The sequence below is a fragment of the Tribolium castaneum genome, chromosome 6 (assembly GCF_031307605.1).
Source record: "Tribolium castaneum strain GA2 chromosome 6, icTriCast1.1, whole genome shotgun sequence".
Taxonomy (NCBI): Eukaryota; Metazoa; Arthropoda; class Insecta; order Coleoptera; family Tenebrionidae; genus Tribolium; species Tribolium castaneum.
The window spans coordinates 6,661,060-6,672,384 of NC_087399.1; the positions used below are offsets into that span (position 1 = coordinate 6,661,060).

At 33.6% G+C, this 11,325-nt stretch overlaps 2 protein-coding genes across 2 annotated transcripts; one reads left to right on the plus strand and one right to left on the minus strand.

Annotated features, from left to right (window-relative positions):
• Positions 1 to 1,762: 1,762 nt before the first annotated feature.
• p115 lies at positions 1,763 to 7,302 on the minus strand. Its single transcript, XM_967091.5, has 5 exons — positions 7,142 to 7,302; positions 6,741 to 7,084; positions 2,289 to 3,927; positions 1,943 to 2,181; positions 1,763 to 1,888 (listed from the first exon to the last, which is right to left on the minus strand). The coding sequence occupies exons 1-5, from the start codon at positions 7,217 to 7,219 to the stop codon at positions 1,813 to 1,815; spliced, it is 2,376 nt and encodes a 791-aa protein (XP_972184.1). The 5' UTR covers positions 7,220 to 7,302; the 3' UTR covers positions 1,763 to 1,812.
• Positions 7,303 to 7,495: 193 nt separating this feature from the next.
• On the plus strand, positions 7,496 to 8,545 carry LOC103313942 (radial spoke head 1 homolog). Its single transcript, XM_008198535.3, has 2 exons — positions 7,496 to 7,913; positions 7,966 to 8,545. The coding sequence occupies exons 1-2, from the start codon at positions 7,553 to 7,555 to the stop codon at positions 8,454 to 8,456; spliced, it is 852 nt and encodes a 283-aa protein (XP_008196757.2). The 5' UTR covers positions 7,496 to 7,552; the 3' UTR covers positions 8,457 to 8,545.
• Positions 8,546 to 11,325: the final 2,780 nt, after the last annotated feature.

Below are 11,325 nucleotides of genomic sequence, written 5' to 3' on the forward strand. Positions count from 1 at the left end.
CAAAGTGTACGTCCTAAAATTATTTTGCCCTATATAGGGTGCTTCATTTCTAGAGTGCAGCCTTCAAGTTAATTTTTTTAAATGGCACACCCTGTATATTTGTACATGTTTAAATGTGCACTTCTTGGGCTTTATAAATCAGTTTAATTTTTGCAATTTACTTTAACCGTTCACAAGTTATTTAATTTTTTCTACAATTAAGTACGTCTGCAGGCACTTTATTAAAAAATCGCAGTGCCCTTGGTTTTTGGGATATCCAGTTGGGACTTTGTCCGTTCGTAAACAAATGTCTGAGGTATTTTTTGGTAACAAGACCATACATTTCCATACCTTGCTGTGACATATTCATTTTGACAAATTTGGAAGGACCATAACTTGATTTTTTTCAATAGCACCCCCTATATTTTATAACTAATTATTATTCAGCGTCTCATTTTACATCTTTCTTACCTCCTTAGTTTTTTCCAAAAGTTGATAGTTAAGGAGATAATTCGATTTTTTTGAAAAATGTAAACAAAATCTGTTGGATACTAATGTTTATAAACTAGCTGGATATTGTGTAGACTAGTTGAAATTTAAGTCGGACTTTTGCTATCCGACCCGGGGTGTCATTCTTTTTTACCGTCACTGTACAAATAATCTATGTGTAAACAGGAAAATAAACACGTATCATCTGATAAGCAATAAGTTGTGGGATTTTCCGAAATTTTAATGTTTGTGTATAAATTACCTAGAATTAAGCAGATTTTAGGAATTTTTAAGAACTAAATTCCTAACATTGAAATTATCTTTGGTTTTTGAATATGAAAGCAAATTCTTTGGTAGTGTCTCACAAAACGACAACCATATTTTTTGTGCAGTTTACACAAAAAAATTATTTTCTTATAATACCTCTAATTTTTCCTACTTTTTGAAAATGTACAACCTAGTTACAATTTGCATTTCTAACCCAAATTAACGAAGTTCAGCGACAAAAATAATAAACCCCATTTTGGAAATAAATTTAAATTTGCTTTTTTCTACAAACTAATTTTAACAAATCGGCGACAAAGTTTTACGCTAGAAAACTTCGAAAAATATGCTACAATGTACCATTACAACGCTAATAGTTAATAAATAAAAATAAATGTAACAGAAATGTGTAAAACAAAAGTTGGTAGCACCAAAAAAATTAGATATACTTAGTATGTTGTAACTTATTTAAATTTTGTTCTTATTACGTTTTGTAATATTTGTTTTCACATTTATTTGGTGCAGTCAGTAGGTTTTCCACAAGTTTTTAGTAAAGTGATGGCACATTTACTTTGCGCAACTTTACGTAATTTTGAAGATTCTAGGATGTCGAGTGGAGAAAGTTTATGTTTTGTAGGCTTTTCTCTACTCGAGTCGAAAGAAAAAATTTAAAGACATCCTCTATAAAACAAGAGGCAAAGATTTCTAAACGCAAAACGCAGACCCATTTTCTCCTATTTTTCGCTACATATTAGGTATCAAATTAATTACTTGGAACACTTGTATACGTTGCAAGTCAATTTTTATAATACAATTTTTTTTATTCACATCTTTAGAACTGTAAAGTTTTTTATTTCGAGCACTGGTGGACCTTTTTGCTCAAAATAAACTAGTCTATGCTGAAGAGTTTTACTTCAGTTTTGTTTTTATCTGCGTTCAGTATGTTCGCATTTTGCCGTTTCTTTCTAACAGAAAATACGACAGACTCTCACATTTTATTAATGTACAGGTGTTATAATAAAAAAGCTGATTAAAAGTGTAGTCTTTTATTAATCAATAAATAATTGCACCTAAAACTATTTACACCTCATTATCAGACCCCGCCGAGTTATCCTCAGAATCGCCATCTTCAACAGTTTCACCCAACTCTTTCAACCTAAAACAAATCAAACCAACTACCTCCACACAAACCCATTCATTTACCACTTACCTATTTTTAAATGCATTTAGCTTGGTGTCTTGATCCGTCAACAACTCCAACAAATCATCCTGATCCTTCCTCAACCTCTCCAACTCTGCGTCTTTTTCAACCAACTCAGCTTCGAGTTGCTTGACTTTGTCATTACCAGGCTCAGCCACTGCCGTTCCCGACAACTGCATCTGAGCCTTAAGTAACGTGTTTTGGTCATGGAGCTGTGAGTTGGTCTGACGCAACTCCTCAATCTGTCCCTGAAAACAATATCCACCTAAATAATCATGTCAAGAGGAAAATAAGTTAACTATTTGATCTTGAAGAAAAAATCTACAAGATCGGGACACTAACTGATGATACGTACCTTCAAATCCTGATTCTCCCGTTGCAAGTTACTCAAGCTTTTATGCACATCTTGCAACTTCTTGTCTTGGTCCCTTATCAATTCTTTGTATTGCAACAGTAAGGCATTTTCGTGTTCACTCAAACTCAGTTCGGACATCCCATTGGACAAGTCCCTTTGCACCCCCAAAGCCTTAATAATGACAGGCTCTAGCGCCTTGAAGAGCTTACAAAACTCAAACTCTAGTAGCAACTCACTGGAATGTTTGGCCCGAATTTGGGGTTGTTTTGCCGCTTTGGCGTACACTTCATGTCTCGAAATCTCCCCCAGTTTCGTACAATACGTCTCAGTCCCCACTCGCTTCTCAATTAGTTGAGACAAGTTTTCTTTCGAGTAGTTTTGCACAGAGTTATCGTTAAAGGCAACGCAGAGACCCATCAAAAACGCGCATAGACCTTGCAATATTTCCTCGTTATTGTCGAATTCGCTGGCGCTTGTCTGCGCTGTGAGGAAGGCCATAGCCCCAGGCACGTTCAGGAAGACTTGAACGGCTTGGGGACAGTGACTCATCCACATGGCTAACAGCATCAGAATACCGATTTTGGCCTGGAGTTTGGTGGTTTGTTGGAGGAAAACGGCACATTGGTGCAGGAGGCTAACGGGTTGGGAGCCAAGGTTTGTGGCAAGGAGGACTCTCAGGAGTTGTTCTCTCTGAGCGGGGTTTTCGATCAGGGTGTGACTTAGAGCCACCGAACTGAACCAGCAACTGAGGGAGTCTGCGCTGAACAGACCCCCACAGAGGAGTTGCCCGGTGGTTAGAGTCGAGTTGGTGGAGCTAGGGAGGAGGGTTTGGACCACTTGTTCCTGGCCAATCTCGTTTTTGAAGAGGAAACATTGGAAGCAATACAAAACAGCGCAACGTAGGGTAAAGGGTTGCTTTTCGTTGACCATGGACATTAGTAATACTACTATGGCGGGTCGTGGGGGGTTTGAAGGCGCCATGACACCCGCAAAGTACTCCTGATTGGTCAAATTGCCCCTTATTACCTCGCCCACTGTGTTAATAGTCTCGGTTAAAATATCGGCGGGGACCCCACTTGCCATTAAAATATTACAAAGGGCTTCAAGTAAATTGGCATTTCGCATTGTCTTTTGGCACGAAGTGACAATCTGGACTGGGTTTGTGGGCGAGACTAGAGTCCTGACCAATTGCAGGACGCAATGCATGTTAGACACTTTCTGGGGGCTCCACCCAACTTCCTCCAAGTTGTCCGGGAGGATAAACATGGGGGCTAACTTCTGTATGTATGATCCTTCTTTGAAAAAATTGATGTTGCTTGTGTTATTTTTGAGGAGGTTGAGCATCAGTAGCATGCAATCCTCAACCACAATGCCCCCATCTGTAAAACCCTCTTCCCGTATAACATCAAACAATCGGTCGAAGGCGTTTTCAAAAGCCACAATTTTTTGGATGTTGGCGTTTGATTTTGTCAAGTTAATCAAAAGAAGCAAAGCGTCGTTCCGGATCACTTCGCGACTTTCGACCAACAAATCCATAAGTTTTGAAACCCCCATGGGGCTCACGAGGATCACATCTTGGATTTCTTTAGGTTTACTTGCCAGAAGTGAAGTGAGCAGCTTGACAGCTGGCCATCTAACCCTAAAATCGCGGGAACCTCTACTTTAGCCACACTCGAAACACTTGAAAGATAATTAAAAGCTCAATTCGGAAATAAAATTAACTAGACGCCCTCTGGTGATGACTTTTGAACTATGTCGAAAACAGTAAAGAAATTTTCGTAATGCCACATTTAACTGACATTTAATGAATTGTTCAATAATTTTGCGTATATAGTGTTAATTACTTACAATAGAAAGAATTACTTTAAAAGTACGTGGTGGTAAATACTAGCGTTGACTTTGGTTCTGTAGTTTTTCGTGGTATAAAGTGTTTATTGTTGGAACTTGAAAGTGGATAAAAAGTGAAAAATATTTAAATTTTGATTACAAAGTGTTATCAAACAGTTGTCTAATTAAAGATTATAAGTAATGGATCACAGCGAACACAAAGTTTGGCTCAAGAAACCAATAAATTAGTGAAGTGTTATGAATTTTAGGTTAGAATTTTCCACTGAAAAAATCATGAAATGCTGCGGTAAATCTACAAAACTACAATAAAGATTAACAACTGCTGATACATTTAAACGTAAATTATGCCAAAAGGTAGGCTTTTCAATGTCTTTGTAATAATTTTCCAATAAAGAAAGTGAACCAAACAGTCATTCGTTATTCGTGTTTTCCTCGTCATCTCTCATTTGTCAACATAAGTTTCTTGCATCAAAGATGAAATAATCATTCCGCATAGGCAATGTAATAATTGTGAAGCCCCAAAATTCGTACAACGCTCAAAATATCCGAATAAACATTTTCCCGCCATTTATGGTTACTGTTTTCGACCTAGCTCAGTGGCGCCCCCAACGGTAATTTTACTTCCGAATACCTCCTTCCTTGTGGTAAAGGTTAGTTTACCGATAATAAGCGACTTCATCCGATCAAACACAAACATTATTAAATGGGTGAAAATATCTTAATTTAGACCGTTTTCGCGTGCTTTAACACGTATTTCTCTGGTGAAAGCTGTAAATTCAGTAAATTCAGTGTAGTTTTTACTTTTTAATAAATCGAAACCAAAAAATTAAGAAATATTCTAAAATAGATCGAAATCGATCTTATTTCATCTGCTTCAGTCGACTTATTGATAGTTTCTGAGAGAAATTTCGCCAAAATAAGCCGACGAATCACAAAACCTGATGGCAGTTGGAGTTGTCTTTACTTATTTTGAGCCCCTAAGTACATTAAATTTTCAATAATTTTGTAAAATTTCAGTTAAAACCGACCGTAAATTTATCTAATTACAAAAAAAGTACTCTACTATATTGCATTTATAAGCATTTTAGTTTGTTTTACAGTTAGGAATGCTAGCACTTTCGTTAAAAATAAGCTTGAAAATCATTAAATTAAACAAAAAATAATGTTATTTTTGTCTTAAGCAAGTTTCAATCAATAAAATCGATCAAGAAAATTATAAAAATAATTCGAAATTGATGGTAATTTGGTCAAAAATAATGTTATTTTTATCTTTTTTTACCCCCTAAGTACGATTTCGAACTAGAATTTCAAAATTTTTGAACGATTTCGCTCAAACAGGTCTAAAAATTACCAAGTTATGCAATTAATTGTACTATTCTTGCTCTTCTCGAGCGGTTTTACTAGTTTTCCAGTCAGAAACGAAATGAATTTACAAAATTTCAATAAAACAAACTGAAAAATTTTTAAAGTAAAAACTTATTTTTTTCCAAAAACTAGGCTAAAATTGAAAACTAAAACTCATAAAAATACATGATTATGTAGTTCGTTTTAGAACACAATTTCGACAAAAATAAACAATTTGCGTAAAAGTAGTGTCATTTTTATAATTTTCCAACCTCTAAGCACGTTTTCAAAGTAAAATCTAAAGGTTTTTTGCGAGATATCGCTAAAATATGCCAAAAAACACTACAAATAAAATATACAATCAAATTTTTGTTGTTAATTAGCGCTTTAGCTTGTGATTTAGTCAGAAACAAAATTATTTTCTGTATTTTTAGTATGTTTATCAGCTAAAAACTTATTTTTTTGCAAAAAACACAGTATGTCTGTTTAAAAAATCGAAATTAATTTTGACTTAGCTTTGTTTTGCTAAAAACTAGAAGAACAAATCAAAATTGATATTTGACTCGATTTACCTTGTTATTTACAAAGCCAGTAGATATACTGTATATCTACTGGCTTTGGTTATTTATTGAAATTTTGTCAAAAATAAACGAAACATCAATTTGGTTAAAAATAATAATGTTATTTTTGACTTTTTCTCATCTCTAAACTTGTTTTTGAATAAAAAATCTTAGGGTTTTTGTCAGATATTGTTAAACTAGTTCGAAAAATACTTAATTAAATGATAACTCATTTTTGCTTTTTGGACCGTTTTAGCTTATTTTTTGGTTAGAAATAAAAATAGTATTTCACGAGATTTCACTAAAAATAGTACGTCTAAGTTCATTTTTTATTTAAAAACTTTAGTTTTTTGTCAAAACTGCTTAAAACAAATTACCGTTATTTTGACCTGTATCACTCTATTTAAACCGTTTGAAAATACATATATTAGTCAAAATTGCAAATTTGCCCAAAAATAGTGTTATTCTTAACAATTTTTAGGTGTTTGAGTACGTTGTTGAACTAAAATGTTGGTTTTTGTGAGAGAAAAACTACTCACTTAACTCAAACATCACATTATTTCTGATTTCTATCGAACTTTTTTCAAATATAAACACACTTAATTTTAATTTTCAAAATTTCGTAAAATCACAGAGTAAGAATCTCCACAAGGAAAGAGGTGCAAAGGTGTGATCAGTCATTAGTTAAAGCAATTATTACCTAAAGTCGTACTCCTCCAAAAAACTCAAAACCAGGGTCACATTTTCGGCATTTTTGATAAACATTTCAGTGAACTGCTCCCCCACATTGACCTTAATGTTTAAATTACTCTCACTCTCCTCCTCAAAAACCTCCTTCGAGGTGATATTACACAACGTATCGAGACAATAGCCGATGATTTCGCAGTCAGAGCGGTCCAACTCCAGGACCTGTCTCAACACATCCATGCCTTGGGCCCCCACTTCGAGGCGATATTTCCGAGACAGGGCCTTAAGGGCCCGACATGCGTCGCGACGGTCCTCCAGTAACGTCGAAGTACTGACCCGACTCACAAGCCGCTCCACCTAAAAGTGGGGTTAGGGGCGGTCAGGACAGCTGTTTGGGGTTTCGGGGGCACTTACGGTCTCGGCACCCGTGGGCTGGGTGCCGGGGGCCGGGGCCCCCAGCACCGACTTCAAACCGCTCCGGAAGTACTCCATTTCACGAAATTAACACAAATTGTTTGAAATTTTTGACATTTTGACGTGACATGTATACAAAGAAACGTCAATAGCGCAGTTTTTGAAACGCACAAAAGGGGGCACTTTTTGTGTGTTAATTTCAAAGACATAATTTCAAAGATATTAGAGGTATTTGGTTAATTTTCTATGTTTGGACGTAGCTCAGTGGCGTTTTATAATTTTACTTCTGAACTGAAAAAGTTTGGGCAGGTTTATGATACAGCGACCTGTTATTGTCCGCTTGGGTTAGTGGGTGGAAGATGGCGCCCTCAGTCAAAGTGTCACATAAATGTCGCGTTTTTTGGCGGGAATATGAATAAGGGGTTTCAAGAGGGTGAACACGAGTTTCTTTTTCCAAATCGGGACAAATATTCGGGTCACTTTTGCGCTCATGTTAGTGGTTTAGCATGGAGGCAAGGCCATGGTGTTTACGAAACGCACGATTTGCAATTTTACGAAGGAAACTGGAAGGACGATAAATTAAATGAAAACGAAAATGTGCGCATTATGTTCAAAAATAACGACACTTTTGAGGGAAAAATCAAAAAGTACAAGTACAACGGTCCAGGGACATACACTTTTCGTAGGGGAGGCCGGTTGTGTTGCGAATTTTTGAATAATAAGCCTTCGGGGAATGTGATTTTTATTGATTACAAGGGACACCTTTGGCATGGTAATTTTTCAGTTTTGTGATTACGAATGAAATAAATTTAAGTGTAATTAAGGTAAGGCCGGCCCTGAGCACACGCTGCTGTACCGTGAGCACATTTTTTCGCAAGAACTGGACCGAGAAAGGGGCAAAGGGCGCCCTATAATCAAAGAAACAACAATTCCGAGTGAAGAAGAAAAAGAAGGCGAAACGAGTGAAGTGGAAACACCAGACTTGAAAGAATTAGAGAGACAAGTCTTCGCCAAAAGCACCAAAACCAAGTCCGTTATTGATTTCGAAGACTCTGACTGGTTCAGAGACTACCAGAAGAACAAAGAAATGAAGCAAACCGTCTTTGAGAAAATTTCAACTCTGGGAGTTTCGAGCCTCACCGATGACGAAAAAGCGTGGTACAAAAAATATTACACGAGTGCAAAAATTCGCGAAGATTGGAAGAAGCCGAAGAAAATCAACCACGATTTGTTGCGCCAACACTTCGATGAAGAATCGAAAAATACGTGCGCGCCAAGTTGCATTTTTTATGCTTCAAATTTTGGTGAAGGCTAAAATTAATTAAAATTTATTTGTGATTGGTATCGGGACACCTGGGGTCGTGGGCGACTCGAATTTGAAAAATAAAGATTTTGTGATAAATTTGAATATAATTAGGTTCTTGTGTTTGACTCCCAGTCGGGCTAAGTCTGAAATATTGGCCCCAAACCAATTATAATTATTTATTTAAATCGTCGGGAATTAATCATTTTGTAATTTATTTATTTTATACAACAAAGTAGCTGTTTATTTAGGTTTAATTTATTGCACCAGTAGTTTTTATTTAAATACAATTTTCCATCTGTTTGCCTTAAAAAATCAACAGTTTCAAGCTGGGCTATTATTAGAAAATAATGTACGTAACAGATGGCCGAAATTAGCAACAATTCACCTGCCAATAATAATAAGTTGCGGTAGAATATTTAAATTGGGCGATTTTTACTAATTGGCCACAAATTTAACAAAGTGATGAAATCGTGCAAAAAATGGGCCATTCGAGCTGTAGTGCAACTGATTAAGAAAAAAACTTAGCTCAGTTTTAGTCCGTTACTATTTTTTTACTAATTGATTTAGTTAATTTATTAATTAATCTTGTTGCTTACCCGTAATTAATTTTTGTTTAGTCACCGTATAACGTACCCTCGAAAAATCAAGAAATAAATCTTGTTTTTTAAACTCTCTTATTAAAAGTGCAAAAAACGACATTTGGTTCTGTTTAATTGTTTCCTCATTTTTCTTCTAGTTTTTGGTTGATTTTCAGCCCATAATTTCGATAGTACGAGCTTTAAACCTTTTAGTTTAAATTAAATATTTAGTGTCGTCGGAAAACCTGTTTTAATTAAGTATTTATCAAATTGATAGTACATATTTTATACAATAAGTATTTAATGATAGCACGAGCCGTAAGCGAGTGTCGCAGTAAGTATAAGTATATGTAGGTATACTTAGTGTCTTAGCATCTAGCTATTAAATTCGAGCTGCATACACTATTTTTTCTACAATGAGATGGCTCACAATAAAAAAATATAATTTTATTGTGAAACGGTCCAGGCAATCTACTAATTGCTGATATTCAGATTTCGTCTAAGACCAAATAAAATATAAAAGTAGAAAAAAAAAACATTATTCAACAAGTAATACCTATGTAGGAAATTCCTAAGAAAAAATTGATGGTAATTTAAATACTACTGAGAAATATTGCGGCGGTTTTCTAGATGCCAATAGACTTCTTAAAACCAATTTACTTTCTCTGAATATTTGCCGAAGAGTTTTGAGTTAATTGAGAAAATAAAACAATAAAAAAACAAAACAAAATAAAATAAAATAGAAAAATACCTTACCATACAAAAAGCCGATTTTAAACATGTTTCAAACTTGATTTAAACCGAGATTTACATCTTGTCTGATAGATTTTGACGTCTTTACCATGGACTTTTTGCGCTAGCTCGAATAATTTCGGCGTAATTGCGATAATTCTAACACATGTTTTATCTCTTTCTCCGAAACTAAGCATAAAATTTGTGGCAAAAATTGAAAAAATAAAAAAAATTGCACCAAAAAACATTTAACTAAAAGTCCTAAGACAAAACGGTTTGTTCCGAATTTATTTTTTTTATTTTTTATTTTTTTATAATCAATAATAATAATAATAATGATAATGATAATGATAATGATAATGATAATGATAATGATAATGATAATGATAATGATAATAATAATAATAATAATGATAAAGATAATGATAATGATAATGATAATAATAATAATAATAATAATAATAATAATAATAATAATAATAATAATAATAATAATAATAAATAAAACATAAAAGCACTAAACTAAAAACTAGAAATATAACAATATTGTAGAGACTGAATCAAAAATAATTCACAAAATTCATATCTATCTTTGTTATTAGTAATTTTTCAAAAAATTCCTCGAACAGGTCAATTTTATTTTTTTAAATGCTACATTTTGACACTATACTGACATTTTCGACATTTTAGATGGTACACTTGCTTCTCTTTCTGGTAAAAAAAAAATAATTATTTAAAAAAGTAATTAAATTAAAAGTTTTATACAAAGAATTTTATCTTTTTGTTCGTGCATTATTTTATAAGAGATGTTTTTTTGTTATTTTTTGTATTCAGGTTTCATATTAAGCATTTTCATGCTAATTTATAAAAAAAACAAAAATAATTGCTTTGTATAAAATATAGGTAAGGCAAGAACAAAAAGATAAAGCCTTCTGTGTTAATTGTTAATATTTTTTTATTTCATTAGGTAAATTATTTTTTTATTTTAATTTTATTTTTTCTATTATCAGGAAGATAAAGATGTGTAGTATTTAAAACAGTAAACAAAAATATCAGTTGTCATTTACAAAAATGAATTACGTTACAACTCAAGAACGCACTGTGATGTGAAAATGTACCATTTAAAAACATAAAATCAATCAAAATAATTATTAGCGACATTACTTTCGACAAAACTGTACCTACGTATAGGTAGGTATTTTTATTTTGTTCTTATATTATTGATATCTGATTTATATTTTTGTAAAAAAACTCACCGCAAGTAAAAAACAAAGTTCAAATAGTAGATTTGGTCATAAATAATGTTTACCACACCCTTTCTATGTTCTAATCAAGACTGATATTATGTTCTAATTATTATTAAAATTAATGAAGATGTTTTCGGAAAGATATTCCAGTAAATAAGGAAATACAGTTAGCTATAGAGCTGCCATAGCCTAAATTTTCTAATGGGTTAAAAATTGGATCAACCATTGATCTATAAACCCTCTTTAGCCCCATTTTTTAAATTTTAGTTATAACTTCTAATTAAAAAAATTTTTTTGAGCAAACCAAAAATTTGTGGGTGT